The 26,269-nt window shown below is 38.8% G+C and overlaps 1 protein-coding gene across 1 annotated transcript; it reads right to left on the minus strand.

The window, feature by feature from the left end:
- Positions 1-1,404: 1,404 nt before the first annotated feature.
- On the minus strand, positions 1,405-25,833 carry LOC139729766 (uncharacterized protein KIAA0513-like). Its single transcript, XM_071640700.1, has 9 exons — positions 25,188-25,833; positions 20,923-20,971; positions 20,352-20,470; positions 17,622-17,698; positions 16,179-16,262; positions 12,246-12,315; positions 11,450-11,530; positions 9,090-9,265; positions 1,405-7,703 (listed from the first exon to the last, which is right to left on the minus strand). The coding sequence occupies exons 1-9, from the start codon at positions 25,307-25,309 to the stop codon at positions 7,543-7,545; spliced, it is 939 nt and encodes a 312-aa protein (XP_071496801.1). The 5' UTR covers positions 25,310-25,833; the 3' UTR covers positions 1,405-7,542.
- Positions 25,834-26,269: the final 436 nt, after the last annotated feature.

Below are 26,269 nucleotides of genomic sequence, written 5' to 3' on the forward strand. Positions count from 1 at the left end.
TTTGGGGGAATTGGGGCCCCCTGGGGCCCTCTGGGTGGGGCATGGTGCCCAGTTTGATAAATTGAGATCCTGACCACCTAGGGATGCTACCTGCCAAGTTTGACAAAAATCCATCATGAGGTTTTCAGGAAGAAGATGAAAATGTACAATTCAGGCCCCCATTTGGACCCTTCCAACCACCCCCCTCCCCCCTACCCCCAAGAGGGGCACCCCTGGATCTCCTATGAACAAACTTGAAACTACAGTCATTAATGTACTCACTCATAGTATTATCTCAGCTCTATAACTTCTGATTCTAGAGAAGATTTTTAAAGATTCCTTCATTTGGGGGGTTTGGGCCCCCTGGGGGCCCCCTGGGCGGGGCATGGTGCCCATTTTAACAAATTGAGATCCTAACCCCCTAGGAATGCTACCTGCCAAGTTTGGTGAAAATGGGTCATGGGGTTCTCAAGAAGAAGATAAAAATGTACAATTTAGGCCCCATTAGGACCCCTCCTCACCCCCACCCCCCCCCCCCCCCCCCCCCCCCCCGGGTCCCAAGGGGGGCACCCCTGATTCTGCCATGAACAAACTTGAAACTACAGTCATCAATGTGCTAACTCATAGTATCAACCTAGCTCTATCACTTCTGGTTCTAGAGAAGAAGGTTTTTGCGGATTCCTTAATTTTGGGGGGTTTGGGCCCCCTGGGGGCCCCCTGGGTGGGTCATGGTGCCCATTTTAACAAATGGAGTTCCTAACCCCCTAGGGATGCTACCTGCCAAGTTTGGTGAAAATGGGTCATGGAGTTCTCAAGAAGAAGATGAAAATGTACAATTTAGGCCCCATTAGAACCCTTCCCCACCCCCCTCCCCTGGGTCCCAAGGGGGGAACCCCTGATTCTGCCATGAACAAACTTGAAACTACAGTCAAAAAGACTATTTTGGAAGATTTAAATATATGATCTTGTAGATTACATCGCACACTACCATTGTGCAAATTTCCGCGGCGATCGCGCGATCCACGGCCGAGATCTTAAGGGGGGGCCCTTTAGGCCCCCCCTCCAGTCTTTCGAGCTACCAAAATAGCCCAGTCTATTTAGGGTTAAGTCCTGGAATAAGTTGCTACAGAAGCAACAAATTGGTCCTGAAATTGGCAACTCCAAAGTTTACTATCCATCCTACATGTATATTGGATAATATCAGATGGAGGTGGTTATATTCATTAGATGTACACAAAATCAGGGGGAAACAATGGCCAATTTATGAGAGAAGTATTGACTTTAATCTTCTAATATGAGTTGAAAATTTACAAATTAGCAATTTAAAGGCCTTTGATAACTCTCCAAATGAAATACTACTTTTTTATACATGCCTTTAAAAAAAAAGAGAAGAAGAAGAAGAAAAACATTTATTGTTTCCTGAGCAGTTATATAAAAACAAATTGATTCACATCAAATAGTAAAATGATACAGCACCCAATTTTAAAGATATCTATTAGGACTCATTGGCTTAAATGTGGTCTTCCTATTGAAACTTTCTAGTTAGCTCTTCCCTTTAACCCTGACTGTGCTTTACATGCTGGTAGACACAGAAAAGTATGACACTGACTGAACTGAATATGGATTAAATAATCCTCTTCATCCTTGTTGAATGAAAATGGCTGTCCAGTGGAAGGGACATTAGCACTGTTCCCCTTGCCAGAGTTGTCCACCTCAGTCAAATTTGTCTAAAATATTACTGTCAAGCTTGGGGGAAAGTGATAGAATGCTAACAAAATAGCTTGACAACACACAGCTATTAAGTGCAGTATGATCACACACAGAATTAAATCGTCCTGGATATGTTCATAATTCATTTTGGATTTTCCTTCTTGGTTGCTCTAGCATGTAGTTGACTTCAGCATGACAAGTTGAAATCATTTTATCACACAGTTCACCCTAGGAATACAAGCTCTCAGCTTTGTGGTAATATTAGTACCTGGTAAAGGTATTTCCAATAATCTACAACATGTACATGGTGTACCAGCACACATCTCCTGATAAACAATTTAATAAATATTCTGCATACTATGGCAAATATCTATGATTCACTTGGATAGCTTCTGCACAGTATGTGACAAGATCATAACACATCTAAGTCACTATGTCACTTTGCAGGAAGTGACAAGTCAGGCAAGTCATGCATTTTTCTCGTTCTTCATCTAATCTGATTTCTTTTAATGCAGCAAAGTAGAGATGAGTTCAGTTTTCCGAGTTGCGTACTGAAAGAACTTGTTTTTGATAGATTCAGTTTAAACCATGTGTAACATCTAAATTTCACTTTCTATGTTATAAAGCTGCATTGTTCTTTATTACCATGTGCTGAACATTCCATATCCAATTTGTGCATCTGGCAGCAGTCACTAGCATGTAACAAACAAAAAAATACTGCATACAGTATTACTCTATCTCTGGAAGTGTACTATGTTCAAGTTGCACGCAATATCACTTCTGGTTGAATATACAGCGAATCGCAAAGACATTAAGCGTCTTGGTGACAAAATAAGATGGCATATTTTGACTGACTAGTAACATTTCTTTCTCTCATGACGCACATTACATATATGCATTTTACCATATCAAATTACCCTTTATGGAAGAAACAATTTCCCATTATCACATTGGGCAATAACAGCAGGCCATATTTCATATTTAATCCTTTATAGACTCACAAATGGGCCACATCATTGAAGTAATCAGGTTGACAAGATGGCAACTTCTCAACTGTTGCTACTAAACTGCGCAAGTGCACGAAAGAGACGTCAGAGTTGTGCGAATGTATGTGGTCTTGTGACATGACTTTAGTCACACTACTACGGTGTATGTATGTACAGTACCAAACACACTTTGGTGAGTTTGCACTACCGGATACTATACACTGAAGAATTGGCAGAAATTTGGAAGGATGTATCATTCAATATGCCAATGATAATAACATCAATATTGGCTGGTCATTTTGGGGGAATACCAGAATTCTAGTGCCCTCATACTGACTGAACTACCCTTTTCCTCCCCTCACACAATAGTGGTCCTAGCTTGGGCTACAGTCTGGTGTTCCTCTTAAGGCCACTCAACACTGCAATGATGATAAATTTCTGCAAATTTTCTCTCATTTTTTGGCGCTCAGCCATTTCAGTGAACTTCATCTGTTTTATAATTTCATAGATGATGGTGTGTCTATGCATATTTTGATATCATCATAAAATATTCAAATGTTTACATTTCTGCGCTAGTTCAGCAGAGTGAGAAATTTAATGCTACCATACAGTCCATGTTAACAATACCTGTAAATATCGCCCATTCAGCACAAGTTTGAAGCACATTCAGGCTTATGGTGTGGTAGTGGTATTCATAATGCATTGGGCAAGTCACCCAGTTTGCTGAGAGTACTTAATGGCCAGTCAGAATTATGTAGAAACAAACAAGAGTCTCATTATGAGTTGCTTACTACTTCAGCTCCTCCAACAGTAGCACTCTTAATATTTGATCGCTTTACTTTCTGCCATATGGCTTGTCATATTGCAGCATGCTTTACATGCTGGCTGAGACAGACAACTATATAATATGCAGGGCAACTTTAACTATTACTTGGCTTTTCTGTAAATAATTCAGAGCTTTGGGTACAGAAACACAAAAGGGTATTATATCTGCCATGATTGGAACTTTCAACTTTTCAGCACTTAGTATTTTACAAAGAGCACACACAGTGATGTTTTGCATTTATGGGGAAAAAAATGCAATTACTTGATTCACACAACTAAATTTATGTCTGAATATGCAAGTCTCAAGTAGGGACATTATAAATATGTGATTGTCCTTGATTTCTCATCAGCTGGTTTGGTTCATCTTGCATAAAACTGTATGCAGCACATTCACTATTACCAGTAACAGCCTAGTTCCACAATTGGCTACACTATGCACTACACATCACCCACAGACGACCAGTAGCAACAGAATGAGATGTCTCTACAACTGCATAAGAAGCAGTGTTTTAACTTTAAGAGATGATGAAAAAGTTGTTTGAATGCCTGTGTGATATCAAAGACAGCTATAAGTCACCATGCGATATGCTAGTTCTGAAGTCTCCAAAAAAGACTACATTGTGTGACCAGCTTTGCACATACGCAGTCATATCACTTTTCTAAGCATGTGTGTTAAGAAGTAACTTCCCTATCTCAGTCAAAATATCCACTTTATATTGCATTTTCATGGTACCAGTAAGTCTTGGACCTAGTACCTAGTACCTTGGACCTAGTGGTGGAATACAATTTTCTGCAATTCTCCTGGATCGAGCTATGATCACCGTTGTGCTTTTAGCAATTGTTGCAAGCACAGTTCTTTTTCTGCCTCATTCCATAGGGCCACAAGGTGGCTACATTGTGGAGGAACCACAAAAGCTGCATCATCGGGCTAAGTCTGGCGCAGCAGGAGTCACAGTACAAGAGGAACCAAAGTGGATCTGCGACGGTTACAGTAGACAAGAAAGAAAAGCCGAGAAAAGAAAAGAAATCCATGAAACTGGAAAAGAACACTGCGGGTAAAAGACTCCAATCTGTCGTGGCACAGGGCCCAAAGATGGCCCAGAATTCCTTGAACTCAGATGTGCAGGACAGACTCAGCAAGTCGGAAAGTCTTCTCAGCAAAGTGATCCATGCAATAATTCCAGCCCCGCAACCAACAGTGCTTTGTGGTTTACAAGGAGGAGCCCTATGCTAGGCAGTCTGTTCCTATGGAAACAGATTCTAAGCAGTGATGGGAGTAACACGCACATAACACACAAATATAAGGCGAAGCCAAGAAAGAAGGCAAATTTGGAACTGACGTAGCAGACCAACAACATATTCCCGACTTTGCAGAGAAGTCTGCAAGGCCTGGTGATATTCGAAAACCAGTCAATCACGACATAGCAAACTCAACCACCTACCTCATCAGCCATCCACTAGAAGAAAAAGTGCTGGAGAAAACTGCATCAAAGTATCAAGCCCCTAGCAATTGTACCTACTTCGCCACACTGAAGGTGAACGGCCTGATTTGAGACAATTTGCTTCAACACACTCACAGCAGAGATACCAAGCTACAACGTGAGCAAAAGTCATTGACAAAAAAGGGTTTAGTGCTCTTATCCAGTCCTTCCCATCATCTCGGCTGACTGACACACAGCACAACACACTGGCATTGTTGTGCAATGCTAACTTTGAACTCAATTCGCTGAGAAAAGAACTTATCAAACCAGACATAGTCACCACTGATTTTCACCTGTACAAGCATACTACACTTGTTACAAACTTCACATTCAGGGATGAACTTGGAAAGTGGATGAAAGACCTGAAAGAGGAACAGAAAGCCATATCAGGTGTGATGAAGAATCCAACCAAAAGCATGTCGCGCAAAAAGTCTACGTACCACCCTCACAGGGGAGCAGTCCTCGATTTCCCACCAGCTGGTTGGTTCATCTTGCATAAAACTGAATGCAGCACATTGATTACTACTAGTAATTACCTAGCCCCACAGTTAACTATACTACCCACTATATATAACTTAGAGATGGCCAGCAGCAGCAACAGAATGAGATGTCTCTATAATTGCATTAAAAGTAGTGTCTTACTTTATCAAAAGAGGATGAAATAGTTGCTTGCATGAGTGAGTAATAACAGACAGCCACAAGTCACCATGATATTACATACTCTTAATAATTTTTGCTATCTTGTATACTGCACTTCCTCAGGACTGTGAAATAAACATAGATGAGAATTTACCGTGTCAGACATTCATGTTGCCTTTTTCTGCTTGCATGTTCTAATAATGCTCAGCAAGTGAAGAGCTTAGAAAAACATTAAAAGAGAGTAACTTTGGAATGTTCAGCTTAAATAGCTTCTAATCACTCTTCATTGGATTAAAACAAGCATTCAACTGAGTGATGTTTGTTTATTCACCTTCCCAATTTCAAATCTGTGTATATTCTCTCAGTTATAAACTTTTTAATGAGCTTCTATACAGCAATAGTGAAGTTGAATGTACCCTTACAGTTGAAAGATACCGTAATCTCTATTATAACCCTTGCACTGGTTCAAGGAAACTAGGAACAATAGCATCTTTTCTGCAAGAGTCACTACTGAGTATGCAGCAAAATTATATATGATTGTCCAAGTGCTGAACAAAGCCGTAGGCTCTAGAACAAAGGAGTTTTGTTCAGTCAATGTGATAGCTACAATAATACACCTTGATATCTGACAGAGATACACAACAATAAATAATGTAATACATATCTCCTTGAGTCCTTCTTTTTATATGAGACAGTACGTACAGAAAAAATTCTTTTAACCTACAGAATTATCTAGGAGAAAACCATATATGTATCCAATTTCAATGAGTAAAGAGTGAATGAAATGAGGAGTCATTAGATTAAGTGTGATACACTGTGTGGTATATGATTTTGTAGTTGCCACTTGACAGTGAAGGCAATATATATGCATTTGCAATCATTCATAAAATAATCCATTCCTCACATATTTCCCCTAATTTAAAAGAACAGAAAAAGAAATCCTCCATGCTTTAACATGTATCATTAGCTAAAGACTGTTGGATTGTTTTCCTCGTTTCTGTCTGAAGGAGGTAATAAATACAAGTATGACAGACGAATAAATATGACTAGAAGTGGTATATGACGCGTGTTTCATGTAGGGTGTCCTACATATGGGCCAATCACTCTCTTAATATATCTAAATCAGAAACTGCATTGAAAGATTACTGACCTTGACTGCACAAAGTACTTCAATGATTCTGGGTGAATTCAAACAGATTGATTTAATGATGGGAGTATAACAGTTCTCTATTTAAAAGAAACAGAAGCAGAAATGTGTACATGGCAAGCTTTTTTTTCCTTAACCCGTTGAGAACGGACTGATTTTGCTACAACACGCATTTCCTGTAGACATCTGCCCGAGTATACTCGGGACTCGTCTTCAACGGGTTAAATGGATCATTACTGTCACTATAGTGTCAATATGATGAGCTGTGTTACTTTTTCCACTATCTCATCTTGGTGAGGTTGTTTGTTTTTTTTTCTATGTTCTCAAGGATTTCCTCCTGATGCTAGTTACTGACCCACTCAGATGATGTAATTTTGATCAGCAAACTGGATACCAGCACCAATAGGAGACAGTATGTGTGTCTGTGACCCAGAGATGGGAGACACAATCGTGTTGGGGAGGACCTCGTATTCTCTGCTTCACTAGCACAGCTTTCGTCTGTTGAAAGGAGTTATGGAGTAGCAAAGTGCTGATGTCACAGTCTTTTGTTATGGCTTGGGTTGGAACCAGGTGAACACATACACACTCGGGCCAGGTGAGGTTGTTTGGAACCAGTTTCCATGGCAATGAATGGCTATGACATCACACATTGGTATTCTATAGGGGGAGGGAATAGATACACATCAGGGGCTTAACTTTGCCGATTCACCCTGCAGACTTTCCACTCTCAGCCCCTGTTCTCCAGACTCTACCTCTCCTCCGTAACACAGATCCTTCATTCTGTGTCACTGCTGCTTTTCCGTGGCTTGGGTAATTTCATGAAGTTGGTGAGCCGCTGCTTGATGGGGGTACCCAAGGAGCTCACCGACCATCGCCGCGGCTCCTTGCTTGACTTGAAGTGGGCAGTGATGTTGGCCATTAGCATTGCATGCTGGTCTGGTGGGGTTTGTATCGGAATAGAAAAAGGTGAATTTGACGTGAGATGAATGGTTACAGAATCTAAAAGTTTAGAAGAGTCATCCACAGCATTGAAACTTCTGTTTCTCAACAGTCAGGCAAGAAACGTCATCACCTTACCTTGTTAGGTCAATTTGAAAATGTATGTAGAAGCAGTCCATACAAAAACGCTCATGACAATACAACAGTCATTATTTCTTTGAAAAAACAAAATATATATGGCAGTTTAGAAAACCATTAAGCTGGATACCATGTTCACTCTGGTGTCTATCATAAAATCTTGTACAGTAATAAAAAAAAACACTTTTTTACTGTAGGGAGAAAAAAAAAAACATGCAGTAAATAGGGTATCAGCTAGCCTTGTGCCTGTGCTGGGCTCCTGTAAAATTTGCAGGCAGAGTGAGGGTAGAGAATGGAGTCTAGCGCACTTTGAACTTTATTCCATGAAGTAGATGACAAACATATGTGAAATCGACAAGCTGCCAAAGACAAACAGAAAAATGCCAGGCATATTTTCTCAGGCACATTATCATTGATGATAGGCAAATGAGCTCCCAAAATCATGTTACGTTCACACCATGCTTTTTATCAATATGTGACTCACAGGTAACGAGCTAAACTTGATAAAATCTGAAAGCGCAGTGTGCCGCATGCATTGACCCCCCATTTCATGCACATCACTCATATGCATGCAGGTTTTCATTTACCAGAAATAATTCCCAACCACATTGCACTTGCTTGGGAAGCCAAACCAAGCTAACAAAATAAATGAATCTCAGTGAAATTTGCTTGGAATCATGTAAGAAAGTAGGAATTACCAGCATTTTTGATACACACACATCATGAGTTTGTGTACTTTGACACGGACACATTTCCAAATTCATTCTATTTTCTTCTTATCTTTAATGACTGCCCCTTGTATGAATGGACAGTTACCTGCATATGTGCAATGTACATACATGGTATAATAGTAATCACTGTCAAAAAAGGCACTGGATCAATGGACTTGTTCTTTACTACAAATAGTTGTCTGAAAACTTTATCAAGTTATAGTTGCATGGAGTACTATTTCCCAAGCATGCATTCCAGCATGCCAGAGAACAAGATGAGAGTGTGTTTGGTCTGCTGTCATAAAGGTATAATACTTATAAATCAGGAAATATGCTACGCAGAAAGTCGCTGATATGTGTTGCATACTCTATCATACACAGGCAACCAGCACAGTCATGGACTCTATACCTGAAATTCCTCATACTGTGAGCAAAGGGCAGCAGCAGTGTGGGTTGGGGATTGAATGGATGGGAGTGGGGTAAATGCATGGCAGGGGGGGGGGGGGGGGGGGGTGAGGGAGGGGTAACCACCCACCTGCTGTTATGTTGCCAATGGTGCCCATCTTCTCCAGGAAGCTGGTGCAGAACTGCTGGCAGAGGCCCAGAGCCATCATGTTGTGCAGGAAAGTGGCCAGCTGGCCAAAGGTGATGTTCTCCTCCATGATCTCAGCCAGCTCCTGCTCCTCGGAACTCATGTGCCTCCAGTGACCTCTGGCAGATTGGCAACCAAAACATATGAGTGAACAAATGTGACCCTGCACCTCAAAACAAACAAAAAGTCGCCAGACATGAATTTTTAGTTAAGACCATATTCTGAAAGAGCAGACTTTAAGAATGATGTATAACTCAAATCAAATGGACTCTCCTATCCTATCTAAATATTGGAAAGAAAGCACAAACTCAGGAAAAGTGTGAACTGAGAAAAGAGGCTCTGAAGTACAGTGTGTCTATTCAAGCACTTAACTCTTAACGTGCCATGGTCGCCGAACGGCGACCTTAGTCCTGACGTGCCATGGTTGCCGATCGGCGACTAAGAACAGCGAGAAAAGCATTGATCATTTAAGTTCTTGTGGTACCGTAATGTGTTACACCAAGCAACTGCCAATGATACGTACTGGTAGCTGATTAGCATAGCCATCGTTTCCACTAAAAATATGAGCATGTTTACATTGGAAAATTTTGAGTAAATACACGATTTTTCAGCTAGATGTATTTTTTTCACATCGGGAAAATCCGCAGCGGGCGCACCCTCTGCGAGATGTGTATGGATCAAAAGTCTCATAGGTAAACCACACGTGTGTATGCTATTGACTCTGCGTGTATTGTCTATGCAGTTCCACTCGCATTGTTCCTCTTGGACGCTGTCCTGCGGGAAGCTGCTTTGATTTTGTCCCTCAAAGAGGGTCAGCTTTCGTTCGTCGGTCAAGTCTTTTATCCTTTTGTTTTGGTGAACGTCACTAATCGTCCCCACGCTAGCATAGGAATTGCACGCGGACAAAGGCCTGCCGATTTCAATAGAGTACGCCCGCCCGCGGTCCGCGTAGACAAAAGGAGGATTAGCAGGTTCTTCCTTCTCAGGTGGACAAAAGACACTATTCCAGGCCCCGGGAAAATTACTTTAGTTTCAAATACAGGATCTGGGACTAAAGGACTTAGATTTGGGAATGAATTACTGAGGCAGAAAGAGAAATTGCTAAGACAAAATAAACTGCTAGTATCTTTCGAATCATACAATTCTAGAAGGCAATTTTGTTATCATTTGAAAGAGGAGATGTTGCTCTAAAACTTTCTCAGAGAGTCAAGGGAGCGTTCCATTGAAGAAAAAACACGACTGACTCTTTTTTTTCCATACTACACAAAAACTTCTAATAATTTTTTTGATGTATCAAATATTTCTGCATTATTTCAGATTCAGATAGATATTGTGGCAAACAGACTGCATGACACGAAAGAGCAAACATTTTTTGATATATGTTGTGTAGAACTCAATTCAAAACAGTCAATAGTTTCAGAGATATGGCAGTTTTTAATTTCATTGTCAGTCCAGTTTCGAAACGTTCTGGCGTTAGGTCAAAACCTCTGGCACGTTAGGGGTTTTGGGCCTGCCACATTAAGAGTTAATCTTTACCAAACCGTGCTGGCTGTGCGATGAATGGGACAAAAATACAGGAAGTAAACCACCAGAGTAACAACAATGAAGGGATTATCAGATTAAACTGAAATTAAGCATGCCTCATTAACACATTCTGTCCATAATTAATGCCAACTTTCAAATCAGTAGCCCTATCCTTTCAAAAGTTATTAGAGTTGAAAGTGAAGAGTGTGGACAAGGTTTTTCAGAAATGAAAAAGGGATTCTAAAGACACACCTAATCACACTATTCTACCAAAAATGTTCGAGATAAAGTGCTAAAAATACACACTTTCCTGCCCATTTTATGATACCAAATTTTAGCATAATGTAAAAGAAGACCCGCTCTTTCAGAAAATATGAAAAAGTCAAGTTCGGCTAGGTTGACCCATTTCACTTATTTTCAGTCCTCACGCAAAATCAGTGTGTGCGACTTTATGTTCGTTTTGAGGTGCACGGTCACAAATACTACTGATAGTCATTATGATGGTGATACTACTACTACTAATAATAATAAAGAGAAGAACAAGCAACAAGACATGGCTTTTCGAAACTATTTCTGCTATAATGCATATAATACAGTAGTTGTCAAAAACAAATCAATCGGGTAGTGTGTGTGGGTGGGGGGGGGGGGGTGAGTTCAGAGTACAAAGAGCAATGGGTTATAATACCAATAAATTTAGCTTCACAGAAATACGTTGGCAGAAAGTATTAAAAAAAAGAGAAGAAAACTGTGCCAGGTCTCGTCAGTGATTGGAAGCTCACCTCCTCCCATCTGGTGATTGCTGCTCCCTTTCATGGTGGACAGACTCAAAGAATGATGCATTCCAGAACCGCTTGGACTTCCTTCAGAATGAGAAGCAAGACACAAGAGTCTGAATTTATGTCTACTCTTTAATACATGGACTTGAATTGTATCTATTGGCCTATAATATTGAATTCATTAATCCTCTCGATGACATGAACTATTGTCTCATCGAATTCTACTCAAGCCACACTGCTGAAGAATACTGGAGCTATGACAGCTGATAGAATTGAAAGTAATAGTGTTTTGTTTTTACAAGTTCATATGTCATTATGCAGTGAATCACAAATACTATCTTGAATCTGAAAGCGATTTGCTGTAAATTACATAATTTTGACTCAATTAAGGCATAACCCCCCTGAGAGATATTCTATTCTGCCAAGAGGCTTACCCAAGTTTATACACCATGAAGAATCCTCATGCACAGAAATATGATTTTGACAAAGAACCTATCCTGACTTATGGCTACACCCTCCATCCATTACAGCCACATGAAAATCTGGCAACAAATACCTCAACGAAAAGTACCTCCCCCCCCCCCCCAAAAAAAAAAAAAATGCATCGTACAGTTAAAGTTGGATGCAAAATAAGTAAATAAATAAATAAAAATTCTTGTAGCCTAGAGTCATAACTGAAACACAACTTTGACAAACTGCACAAAGACAGAAAAAGAAACTTGGGGCAATGTAATGACCACTGCTTTAAAGCTTCACAGGCGAGTAAAGCAAACAGCGAAATGCTTTGACATTATCTCACCAAATTGGCTGCTCCTTGAGATGAGTGTAGAGGAAGCTTTTCACCTTGATCTCATCTAGTGGCGCTGCTTCTGTCAAATCATCAAAGTGTAATAACAATACATGATGGAGGAAATGAACGTTTAATGTCTGAAGGACAGAGCAGCACATCACAATCTCACAGGGAAGGTCCCTGTTACCACACTCTGTTGATGGCAACAGAGGCCTTTCTTGCAGTGAGTGGACTGACTGATCATGCGACATAACTGGATAATAAATGTATACAGCCTCTATAAGTTTTAAGAGGGGTGTGTATCACAGATGAATCTGTGATAAATGTGCACATTTGTTGTACCTCGTTTTGTACTAGCAGCAAGACACAAATATCAGAGTTTGTCAGTACTGTAACATCCAGTGCTATGATATTCCGGGTACTGCTACAGTTATCGTTTGCTTTCATCCAATGCTATATGACCTGTCTAACATTCAGATAATTTCATCTGCTTTGAAACACTGTTGCTATGCCATATTTTTATCAAGATAAATTTGTCAGTCCTATGCACATGTTTGACCAGTTTTTGCCCTCTAAAATGAAATGGGACACAACCACCTCACACTACTGAAATAACAAGCCATCAAAACACAAAATACAAAGCTAACTCAGATTATTGTTATCTTGTTACATGCTTATATACCCCATGAAATGATAGATCAGTGACAGTGTCAGAATGGTCTGTTAGTGTACACTACCAGTTCACAATATTAGCCATGACATGATTAAGCACCTGCGCATCCCACTGTAAACATTATACAGAGTATGTGTCTATAGATATACAACATACAATATGTATCATATGATGTATATATTTAGGGGTCCATTTACTATAACAATTAGTGCATATTCTATTGATCTCCAGTACTGGACTATAGAACTCCAAATGCTAATTCATCCCTCATGCAGTTCTATTTCACCTCGGCCTGTGGCCTTTGGTGAAACGAAATGACACTCGGGATAGTTTAGAATTTGCCGTGCCATAATCCAGTGTAGTGCATGATAGAGCATGTACTATTTGTACAACACATCACATCACATCACATCACATCATATTACATTATATTGCATTACATTCATCTACTGTATACACGAGGTTTTTATTTTCCGGAATTTAAAGACATGCGAAAATGTCAAACTCTGATCATGACATGAATGTAACATGCACGCATATATTTCTCCATTCAGTACTCTACTCCACAATAACGAATTCAACCACTGGCGAAATTGTCGGGAAGTCCTGATTCGCAAAAAATTTGACTCGCTAAATATATGCTGTTGCTGTATACAGTATATCATTAACTTCATATATGTGACCATGCACCACAAACAAACAAAAAGTCGCACTCCTTGATTTTATGTGAGGACTAAAAACAGGTGAAATGGGTCAAACTATAAAAGTTAATCTTGAGTTTTTCATATTTTCTGAAAGAGCTATCTTTCTTCTACATTGTTCTTTAGTTTGGGATCATAATGCAAATGGGAAAGCGTGTTTTCAGCAGTTTTTCTACAACCCCTTTTTGGGGGAGAGTAGAATGATCAGGTATGCATTAGAGGCCCCTTTTCATTTCTTGAAATCCTTTGTACACTCTTCACTTTCAAGTCTAATAACTTTTGAGAGGATAATGTTACTGCTTTGAAAGTTGGCATTAATCATGGAGAGAATGTGTTATAGAACATGCTCATTTTCAGATTAATCTGACAATCCCTTCATTGTTGTTGCTCCGGTGGTTGACGTCCTGTGTTTTGTCCCTTTCATCGCACAGTTAGTGCGGCTTGGTGAAATATTAAGCGCTTGGATAGACACTGTACTTCAGAGCTTCCTTTCTCAGTTTACACTTTTCCAGAGTGTGTGCTTTCGTTCTAGTATTTTAGTAGGTTAGGGGAGTCCATTTGGATTGAGTTATACATCATGTTTAAGCTTAGAGTCTGCTCTTTCAGAATCTGCCCTATATAACTAAAAATCCATGCCTGGTGACTTTTTGTTGATTTTGTGATGCAGGGTCACATATATATGCCAGAGTAATAACCTTGTTCACAGTGGTGCATACACCTCATGTCATCCCAAGCCAAAGCCAGGAGTGACCATGACTCCACTCATAATTCATATTACGGGAGGTTTCTCCTTCTCATCTATCTCCTCATTCCTTTCAAAGGCATCTTCCTTGGAATCTACTTCTGGTTTTTATGCTGGTAAGCTTCTATTTCAATCTGACATGGCTAGAAACTTGTGGGGCGCTTTAAGTGTTAACAGTGCTTTCTATCTGTATGTGTATTATTCAACATTTGATCTCATATCATACCTGTTAACCATTTTGTGTAACTTTAACGACAGTAGTAAACCAAGTAACTAATGAACCGAAGACTTTTCTATGAAGCACATTTGTAGTAGACTCTGTATTTTAAAGTGTCACAATATGTACAATGTATCTTGGGTTACGAAACGCTGCCTTACATGATATACATTCAACGATACAAATACCTGAATACACTGCCAAATGAATTCCCAATATTCACGGTAAAATGCCTGTAAAAATGCCCCATCCCTCGTCAAAATTAATTTTTAAAAAAGATATAGAGGTACTTTGCTCTACTCTTTTTTTTTTTTTGGCTCAATATTTTCAAACTGGAAAATAGGCTACTAGTTACTGGTATTTCCCCGTAGTGTCGTGTAACACAGTGCACTGGTTTACACCTAAGAACTAATCACAAGTCAGTGCCATGTTTCACTTTAATAAGGAAGGAAGTCTAGAATTTCAAAATTCATAACAAAAACAAAATGCAGGCGTTACTGATACTGAAAGATCTATTCTTCAATGCTTGCTACTGCAGTGTTTCATTCATATACTGAAACAGTGACTTATTATAGACTTCACTTCCTTGATGTAAAGTGTAACTCTCCATTGGGGCATTCACACATATGGTGATATTTCAAAACTTGTGGACTCAAAAACCATGATAAAAAAGGCATGCATGGCTACAAGATTAAAAAATGAATTAAAAAAAATTGCAATTCTTTTTTTTTTCATTTAGCTGCTTTACATAAGAATTTGATAGCTAACAAATGTAAATTTGAAAGAAAGAAATTATTCAGAGGGGTGAAGGTTCAGGTGCAAGTTTCTTCACTTTGTCTCCCTCAGCAGTTGCGATCTTAACAAATTTAATTTGTAGAGGGAGACAAAGTGAAGAAACTTGCACCTGAAATGTAAATTTGGTAGCTAAGGATTTCCAGGTTTTGATAACATAACATCTGACACCTCCAGACACTTTTTGTTTCAGGGCACATATTTTAATCAGCATGACTACCTTTCTTGAAAGTTCCCACATGCCATAACTTCATGAAGCAAAGTTTGGCAGGGGTAGAGAAGACCTATGTTTGCAACTGCATAAAATATAATTGAAATACCATGGATAGGTTTGGTAAGATAATTACCATATCATTTTGATAAAGTGTGACTGCAGAGTAAATCTTTGAAAGTTTCAGACTTGCAGTATTTGTATTTTAGAATGAAGTACATTGCCTGATTGTTCCTGGGTTTGGCTGATACACAGTTACCTCGAATTGCACACAAGACTGCAATTTGTGTATGTATAGCAGTGTCATTCTACATGCAGCAGACCTCTACATCTACATTGAACTTCTCATTGCTAGTTACTGTGTTCTTTCTTTTCTATTGAATGACCACTATTACGGTTAGAAGAACATTATAAATGCAACGATGGTATGCATACAAATAAATGGGTATGAAGCAAATCTTGCCTACATGCTGTTTTTTTTTTTTTAATTCTCTCAAAAGTATTAGAGTTATTAAGGTGAAGTGATTATGACCATTATCATCAAAAGCTCACTGGGATCAGGCAGAGAGACAGTTGTGCTAGGCAACAAGTCCATTTATACCATACCCGATCCGTCATTAGCTGAACCAGTACTGGTTTCTGCCTCATCTGTAGGGCTTGGTGTTTTGTCAGCCGTCCTATCTTCTTCCTCTGTTTCAGTTTTCAGAAGGTGATGGACAATCACAAAGATGAGATGAAGTACATGAAACACAGGGATAGAAGGAAGGCAGCGTTCACAAGAGACAGATGGAGTAAATGTAAATGGAGGAATGACAGAGATGATTAAATATACCTAGGAGGAAAAAAAAATCCTTCACCAAACCCCACGACAACCAAAACATTTAGACGAAAATTATAATAAGGCATTGAGATCTTTCACATCTTTTTTTTTTTCTAATCTACTTAATCTTTTAATGTGATAAAGGTGATATATATATATATATATATATATATATATATATATATATATATATATATATATATATATATATATATATATATATATATATATATATATATTGCAAAATGCACAAAACTACTCTACTTCAAACAAGTAACTAGCTCTTATGGTCAGGTCTGCCTATTACATAATATTTTATCAGTGAATACAGAAAGCTACAAGCAAGACATCATTTCGTGCGCACAGTACAATATACACAAGAATGTATGAATATCTGAAAAGTAGTGTTCAAGTAGCTACTGCTCTTCTTTTTTTCTTTATTTTTTAACAAATCTACAAATGAAAGAAAGATTTAGCAATGCTCAAAATTGTGTCTCTCACTTCAAGGCAATTTGTCTATATCTAAAGCGGAAAGCAAATGAGCAGATTTTACAGAACTGGCTCAGACATTATAAAATTCACATTTCTCAAGAGACTGATAATATGTACCTTAAAAAGGATGATGTATCATCTATTATGCTATTTTTGTGCTTGAATATTAATAATGCTGTATATTCAAGTATTCTATTTTCCTGTCTATTTTCTGATCTTCCTGGATTCAGAGGAAAGATTACACCTTTAATGAAAAGAGAAATGAAACCGTCCGGCTTTGTAAAGCAAGTGCAGAAAGGATAATATGCAATGATGCCTGAAGCCCAGCTCTTGCAAGTACAGTACAAGCAAAAGAAAAGGAATTCAACCAATTAGTTTTTCTCTCATTCCTCATACATGTTCATCAATTACTCCTTGTAATTCAGTGGCAAAAGCACGTACACCAGAACTATGCTCAATAACTCCTCCTCATGCCACAAAACAATAGTGTCGTGCCAATGTAGACAAAGAAAAACAAAAACTGCCATGGGTGTAAAATATCTGATTTGAAGCTGTTACAAACAAAGGTCATTTTCAACCAGAATGCCCCAACATGCACAAGTGATCACATAGGCCAACAAAACCTTCCAATTTAAACCGAGATGGGAGGACAGGAAACCCCTATTGGTATCAGTACACATATGCAGGCATGATAGTAAAACCTCATTTACCACACACTACTAGTATGTCATACTCACCTTCAGAGTAGTGGTAGAAAGTGAAACACATGTTCATGAGGTGCTTGGCTGGTATGTAATCATCGGCTTCATTACATCTGACACATATGAGAGAGATAAAGGGAAGAATGTCTGAATGCTTATCTATGCTGAATCAAAGGGAATAACCAAAAATGCATAATGCGGATTCAGAGATTGCAGAAATACATGCATACTTACACATTATTGACGTTGGAGGAAAATTGGGTAATCCACTCAAAAGTTTCAAAGTGTTAAGATTTGTATCCATGTGCAACTTCATCATGGAAAAAGAAGGCTACAACAATTCATGGTGTCACAGTAGTGGAATGACATTTAAAAAAAAAAAAAAGATTGTAGGAGAATTTCATATTGATTGCCATGTTTTTCTAGCATGATCAAAAAGCACTTGAGTTACCTCCTTTCAAATGCAGAGAGAAAAATGTTACCCTAACATAATGTCCATAATAATGGAATGGGCACTTTTCATTTAAAAGAAATAATAACAAAGTGTGTGAAATTATTTTTCAACACTATTTTTCTTTGCATCATTTACACTTTGTGTCTCTAGCACCATGATAATGACAGGGATACATTTAACAAATTTGAACAATTCATAAGTTTTGAACAGATTGTCCAGTTTTCCTCAAACATCCTGGCATGTTCTTCCAAGTATTTTGCACATCATGTATCTGGCAATCAGCAATTTGTGAATGTAGCTCAATATCTCTGAAATATTCACATGAAATCACATTTTGGTAATAGACAAATTTTGTATGTTTTTCTTTTTTCATATTTCTTTTAACCCTTGAGGACAAGTCCCAAGTATACTCGGGCAAGTGTCTATGGGTAATGTGTGTTGCAGCAAAATCAGCCCATCCTCAACGGGTTTAATAAATGTGTTGACTTTTCATGGCCTCTTTTCAAAGCACCTGGGTAGACATCATGCTCAAAGACCATATGGCCACCACTGATGATCTATCTGGCTTGTAAACAAGATGACAAAACTTAAAACTAAATGCTAGGGAACCTAATCGATCATTCCCCATTGCCAGACACTCAGTCGAGAAACCTACGTGTATGTGTAAGTACTGTATACTTCTCACAAAAGCTTGTCGACTTTATACAGGTATCCTGTGTTCCTGGTTAGCTTTGGTCCAAAGGAAATACACTGTACATATCAGCAAGGACAAAAAGGCGCTACCCTTTCTTTTCATCAATGAAAAACACGTCATAAATTAAACACACTTCCTCTCGCGAAGAACTGTTTTTAGTGGCCATATACAACGGCAGGTGGCCATTAGGGCAGGTTTGAGTGTATCAAATGAAAATTATGCCAATTGTACAGCTGTATATTGAGTTCATGCGAAAAAAACACCAATATTTCAGAAGGCAATGTTGACATTTTACTGTAGGTCTGATCAGGTAATCTCCACCCAATACTGTGCTCATCTACAAATTTTCAATAAACCATTAACCATCTTTGACGTTATCACATAAAGGTCAAAACAATATACATTTACTTCTACCCACATCTTGAACTCTGTCAACTAGCACGACATTGAATACTGATAGTGAATTGCTCTCTCCTATGCATATGTACATCAATGCCATAAAATGATGAAGTATCTAATAACAGTGAATATGCCATAAAATGATGGAGTATCTAATAACAGTGAAATTTCAGCATTCAGACCTTGACATTTTAGCCGGCTCTTCTCCACATTTTGTTCCAAAATCTAAATGAGTACATCAGGAATGTGCACATCAGTCGGTATGCTGTTAATCAATCATGTTTGTCTGCTTGCTTGCTTGCTTTTTTTTAAAAACAATATCACGATCAATGTATGGTTTGAAACGGTAATGTAACACATTCCATATTCATCTTGAAATCTGTCGTCACCATCACTGCATTACCAATATTCATATCTGAGGTAATGGAATCACAAACCATGCTCTGCTGTCATTTACACAGATTTTGTACCAAAGACAGCCACTGAACAATCAAAATATTCTGGGCATATTAAAAGTCATTTTCATACTTAAAGGGATGGTACAGTATTGGTGGAGATGAAAATTGAGCTTTTAAATTTTTGCGAGATACCAAGAAAGCACTTATGATATAGTACAGAGCACACCATTTTAAGAGGAATTCAAAGTTTATTTGATGAAAATCGGGTTTGGAATGACTGAAACATCCAAAAACAAAGTAAAACAAAGCGATCGTAATAAAGTGTGGGTCCCACACTTTATTAGAATTGCTCTTTTTTGGATATCTCAGCCATTTCAAAACCAATTTTCATCAAATAGACGTTGAATTCCTCATAGAATTACATGCTCTTTCATATTTCATTAGAGGTTTCTCATTATCTCACCAAAAAATGTTAGAAACCTGAAATTAGGTCTCAACCAAAACTATATGATCCCTTTAAGTATTATACTACCCTGCAGAAGATGGCTGTGCTACCATACAATGCCCACTGCTGCTTATTGTGTCTCACATTAAGGCATCATGATAGTTAAGGATAATAAACATGACTGACATTCATTCCATAAGATTCGTTTTTTTTTTTTTGAAGATATCACCCTCTCTGGGATCATATTGCAGTTATTTGTGTTTAAAAAAAAAAATAGAGGAATAAAAAACCTCTTCTAGTGTATTTCCATCTCAGACAATGTATTTCGATATCTGATAGATGCTTGCCATAATTACATCAATATCATCATACTCACTCAAATAAACAGACAGCAAAAAACTGAACAAGTCGGTAGAACGTCTGCTCAGAGACTCGCTTTGAGTTGACACGACGAGAGTCCACCAACCTTGAAAATAGGAGCCTGCCCTCTGGTGTCTAAGGTTTTTTTTTAAAGAAGATTGAATGAGAAATATTCATAGCCACAAAACAATAGAATAATAAAGCTCATAGAAAATTATGAGAGTGTCTCATGAATATCAAACGGCTGAATATGTAATTAATAAAGCTAATTTTTACATAGCAAATGATGCATAAGGCCACCGTCAAATGAAACATTATTTTTATTAATATCATTATCATTGTTAGTTATTCAGCATTTGCAGGGGACAATACAAGTGAATACTCAAACAACAAACAAACAAACAAAATAAGCATATAATACAAAAGTATAAGAAATCAGGCAGATATGGCCAACGCAAGCAAACAGTAGACATTTTACTATAATTTCCTTTGTTAACCTGAAAATCATAATATCATGGAGTTTTGTTTCCCATTTCTTATCACCTAGAACCATATTTATAAGTTTTATCATGAACTGACTTACGTACCCTTGAGTATACACCAAATTGTGCATTGTCTTCTTGTACAATAGCTGAGCTGTATCAGAGAAAGAAGAGAGCAAAAAAAGAGGGTACAAATGGCAGAATTGTGTTTGCATATTTTTTCTTTAGATTTACTTACATTTTGATCTATCAAACACCAGCCCCACATTCTTTGTGTTATTGAACAACAATTACAAATGATGGCCCCTGAAATACATGTAGCGGGCTAGATTTCTCTGACTGCACCTTACACTGTACCTGCATCTATTCCATGACCTAAAGAACAAGGGTACCAACCCATTTAGTACCAACCAGCAAATCTGCTCATACTTGTAGGACAATCACAGAAACAATTATAACCATGTGATGTAGAAGTCCAACAATTATCATTAATCTGAATACACTACAGCGTGGATTCTCCATTGAATACTAATCTCAAATCGCTTCATTATACTATGTGCACTGCACAATGGTAACTACTTTTATAAAGACCAAATGTTACAATTACAACCATTCACTATTACAACGTTCATGTGGTTCAATATGTTAACATGATATGGTACAATATGGATATGAATCAATCATGAGAGTGACAGAAAAACTATTTCCACTACGACATTATTTCCTGTGACACATGGGACATCCCTTGAAACTGTTGGCATTTGATTGAGTGATTAATAAAACTTTATGAGATGCCAATTATCCCATTATTCGCTGGTATCAGGATGCTGCTGAAAAATAAAAATCCATCTCTTGTTTTTTAGCTTTATGTGGGTGTGTCATAGGCAGGAGAATGCCTACAGACTGTGTGTCTCTATGGTACACATGTGTATATGATGGTATATGACGCTTTGATAGGATTTCGCACCTCACTGGGCATTAAATGTCAAATCCTTGACAATAGTAGGTGATCTGGGTCTGGTGAATGCGTTTCTACGTCATTGCTTCATGCCTTCAGCACTCAGCCTTGGAGAGAGTGGGAGGGAGAGACAGCATGACCTGCCCTTCTTTCTCTTCAAGTATTTAAAAAGGGAGTGGGCGAACTTTATGGCGGTGGCCATAATGTACAAAGTAAGCAGCAAAGCATTACCAACCTTGTGCATACATGTGATACACTGTATGCATCTTTTCCTTTAGTCTAGGACTGGTTGATCTCCATCTCTCTCTCAGTCTGTGAACTTGTATAACATACACACACACTGACACACACTGACACACACATACACACACATCTTGTATTCACAGTCAGCCTTGTATTGATTCATTGTTATCTATCTTTCATAGTTTCCACCTAGTCATTTACGAGTAGCTATAAATTCATTTATCAACATACCAATCCAAATTGTACAACCTGCCAAAATATCATCCTCCAGTCACATGATTACCAAGTAACATGAGAGTGATGTCCAGTACTTGTGTGCAACACGGGCAGGCAGCAGATGCACACAGATGTCTGGCCTAAAATGTGGTCATGCATTTAAAGCCAAAACATAGTTCTGGTACGCCTGCAAAAGTTGTCAAATTTCACTCCAAAGTGTGCACATATGCCTAAGAAATGTGTGGAATAACGCTGTAATAACAAGATATTCAATGGTTAACGACAAAAATGCAAAATAATGCCCAAAAAGGTTCACCGGAGTGGCAGTCTCAGAACTTACCCGAATGGGGTCAGGCTAAACACGGACTCAGGGACAACTCAGCCTCGCTTTGACGGCGGGACGAGTTGTCCCTCTGGATTTGTACAGCATTGTACAATTGGAGATGCCTGTAGCGCTTTGCATTCTGGCTGGTCACAGTTATGGTCCGAGTTGATACCAAAGACGCTTAAACTGAAAAGACAATGTGCGCGCTAATCCTGTACTATACAATACAAATGGACAGCGCGCGGTCCTCAAGTGTATTACGCACATCATCTGAGATGCACTGTCTTTGAAGTTGTTTTGTTGTTTATCAAGCGTCTTTGATTGTCTTTTCAGTATGGCGATCACGAACTGCGTGTAAATTGTCTGAAATAGGGCCAAGTTTTCCCTGAGACCGAATTAGTGTGGATCCTTCTGGAACAAAAGTCGGTATACCGACTCTTATTTTTGATCTCGAAATACTCCAAAACAACTCCTCATCCCGGCAAATGGCGTCAGCCAGGTAAGTTTCTTTGTAGACTCTTTCAATATATACAATGTATTGCAAGCAAATATGAAATGGTGCCAGACGGGTTCTCAAACCCTTACCAAAACCATGTTTTCACTTAAGTGCATGCCATGTACAGTAACTGTATGCATTTCCAATTGGAAATTCAACCAATAGCGACATTGTCTTTCAATTTAATACGGATACATTGAAAGTCCGAATTCACAAAATAATATGGCATCTATAGTACATGATTGTACCTCTCTTTCTCGCTCCTATTTGCTGATTCTTATTTCCTGCACTCACTCAATTCACTAGGCCTAAACTATCACTTTAGAGCAGTGAACACATCATTATATTGCTACTTAAGACTGCAAACTAAACTCAGTCAACAATGGGCCAGACATCATCTAGCAAGTAACTATGCAAAAAGTGGAGTGCCCATTGCAATTTAATGATAACGGCTAGATTTATGAAATGATGTGTACCACATCCAGCATGTCATTAATATGTCCACTTAAAATGATGATAAACCTGTAATAAAAAATGTACACTGTATGTACTGTACCAGTGATACAGTCTCTAACAGCCGCAGACTGTAGAGACAGAGCAACATTTTTTTTTTTTTTTTTTAATGAATTAGCATTAATAAGGGTTGTAGTATGCAATAGACTAAGATCATAACTACGGCACAACTCTGAGTAATCCTCAGTTTTACTCCAGGAACCTGAAATGGTAGAAAAATGATTGTCATTCAGGACTACATAAAATTGTAATACTATTTTTTTTTTTCATGCTTTTGATGCATTTTCTTGCTATCCTAGAATAGATGTACAGGACAGAAAGTGACAACCTTCAACCGACTATTATGACAAACATATTGTGTGTATTAATGCACAATGTAGGTCAAGTGTGTTACAACATACAAGTTCTGAGGTACCGTCCAACAAATTGTACAAGGCTTTAATTCAAGAACAGAATTCTGTTGACCTTTGCTAATTGGAAATTATCATCATTCCCTATTTTTCATATGTGTACTTGTGCGACAAGATGATGATTATGAGTTGGAGCTCTAACGTGTTGTCCTACTTCAGACAAGACACACAACCTGCAGACTTTATGCCACACACGATTGCCAGCATTTACAACCAAGTCAGACCATGTTCAGTACATTCCATCACGCAAAGGGGTACTGTAGGCAGGACAGCACACTAACCCCTTTTTTTCTACTGGTCCGACAGACAGGTCCGACCAGTACATGTACAGCTGTAGGTACCCAGTTTTTCCATGTTTTACTGGTCCATTCCTGAAAAAGTACAGGTCCGACAGTGATTTTTACTGGTCAGGGACCATCAAACCAGTGCCAGTGTGCAGTCTTGCTGTAGGTATGCTAGGAAATTTTGTGCTGAATTGCTCACTATAGTGAAAATGCTGGTATTCTGATGTTCATGATCCTGCATTATGTATTGAGTTTGCTTAGAATAAATCAGACCCCGTTTACAGTTCAAGGCTCGGCCGCGGCCGAGCCCAGCCCCGCTTCAGTGTAAACCCGTAAAAGGCCAAATGCGAGGCCAAAATTGGCCTCGCATTTGGCCTCGCTCTGGAGGTGGTCTCGGCCGCGGCCAAGCTGTGGCCGAGCCCGGCCTCTTCTTGGTGTAAACGCAAACTGGGCCAAATGCGCGGCCAATTTTAGTCTGGCTTCCAGACCCTCTGCCCGTACTATTTCGCTATTCACGATATTAACCCCCTCAACGTGGAAAACTAGTATAGTTTAAGGTGGTTTTGTCCGGCAAAGGATTTTTCCTTCTGCAATGGCCTCTGTCCGAACGGCGACTTCGTCGCCACGGAATCCATTTGGCAAAGGGTCTGAAAACCAGACTATATCAAATTGCGCTTGTTTACAAACAGAGCGCCACTACGACAAAATATTGAAAGGTTTGAATTAAAAGCGCGGCCGAGCCCAGCAGTGTAAACGGACAAAATTGCGAGGCGAGGCTCAGCCGCGCAATTGAGGCCGGGCTGCACTGTAAACGGGGTCTTAGTTAAAGTTGCATGGGTCAAGTCCACTCTAGATGCATTTGTTTGCCATCTGAAACAGGTTTGCATTTCATCCAAGGATACAAAAACATTGAAAAAATACTCACCTATTATTGAAAATCTTTTCTACAAGGCCTTCAATAAATTCCTTACAGCCTTGGTCGATGCCCTCTGAAATTCCTTGGCCCTTATCCCCATTGAGTTGTCTTCTTTCTGCACCAGAATCCATCTTTGTCGATGCTGTCGGTGTTGTTAACTTTCACTCATGCGAGAAACAAAGTATGGCAGCATTGACTTCGCCACGCTTCACTGCTCCACCCCAGGGAGCTCTTTCTATTATGGGCAATACACTGAAAGTACCCTCTCTGCATAGGCATGTGAGCAGTCCATATATCTCCGTCCTAGTGTGACTGAGTTCTCCTTATAATGTTTGCCATAAATTCACAATGTGCCAGTCTGGTGCTTAGATATTTGCCTCTCGGAGTACAGATGAGTTGGTCAGCAAGATATGCCATTCTTAAAGTGCAGCACATGTCTGTCACATTGTTCATTACAGTACACAGTTAATCTCTGAGTCTGATGTTTCCCAGTTGTTGTCACTGTTCATCAACGAGTCACAGCCACTAAGCGAGTGAATCCTGGAGTGATGACACTATATTTCATTCCCATAAAACATGTTCCAAGACAGAAAAAATAGAGTGTCTGGAATTCAGCAGGTAGCAGCACATGTATCCCATTCCATTTCTTCTAATCTTCCAGAAAATACATCACCTGAAAAAGAAAATGAGTAAGGAAAATGTCAACATTGAAATGATAAACATGTTTGTCCATTCTATTCTTTTGTGTCTGGATAATGCATCCAAATGAAGATTTCCTGGTTCATACTGCTGATTACTTTGAGTGAAAACAATTTAGAAGATTAAAGGCTCCATTCATCTCTCAAAGTGACAGATTTTGTGAATTTCTTTTCAATTAAAGCAAAAATTGTAAACCAATTCCATAGTCTTTTTTTCTGATCAAAACAGTAAAATGGGAAGTATCAATTTAAAGGAAACCAAAACCCATTGAAGAGAAATGTAGATTGAGTGAAAGCAGCAATGTCGCAACACATCAGTGAAAGTTTGAGGAAAATGTGACAATCAAAACAAAAGTTATGAATTTTTAAAGTTTTGGTGTTGGAACCACTGGA

The sequence above is a fragment of the Diadema antillarum genome, unplaced genomic scaffold, assembly GCF_040938485.1.
Source record: "Diadema antillarum isolate AM-2024a unplaced genomic scaffold, OU_Dant_1.0 seq00000263_RagTag, whole genome shotgun sequence".
Taxonomy (NCBI): Eukaryota; Metazoa; Echinodermata; class Echinoidea; order Diadematoida; family Diadematidae; genus Diadema; species Diadema antillarum.

Coding starts and splice junctions, on each gene's coding strand:
- LOC139729766 (XM_071640700.1), bottom strand. CDS start 25,309: ATGGATTCTGGTGCAGAAAGAAGACAACTCAATGGGGATAAGGGCCAA. Junction 20,972..25,187: donor GAAAAGATTTTCAATAATAG/GTGAGTATTTTT, acceptor TCTCTGATACAG/CTCAGCTATTGTACAAGAAG. Junction 12,316..16,178: donor TTCAGCTAATGACGGATCGG/GTATGGTATAAA, acceptor ATGATTTGACAG/AAGCAGCGCCACTAGATGAG.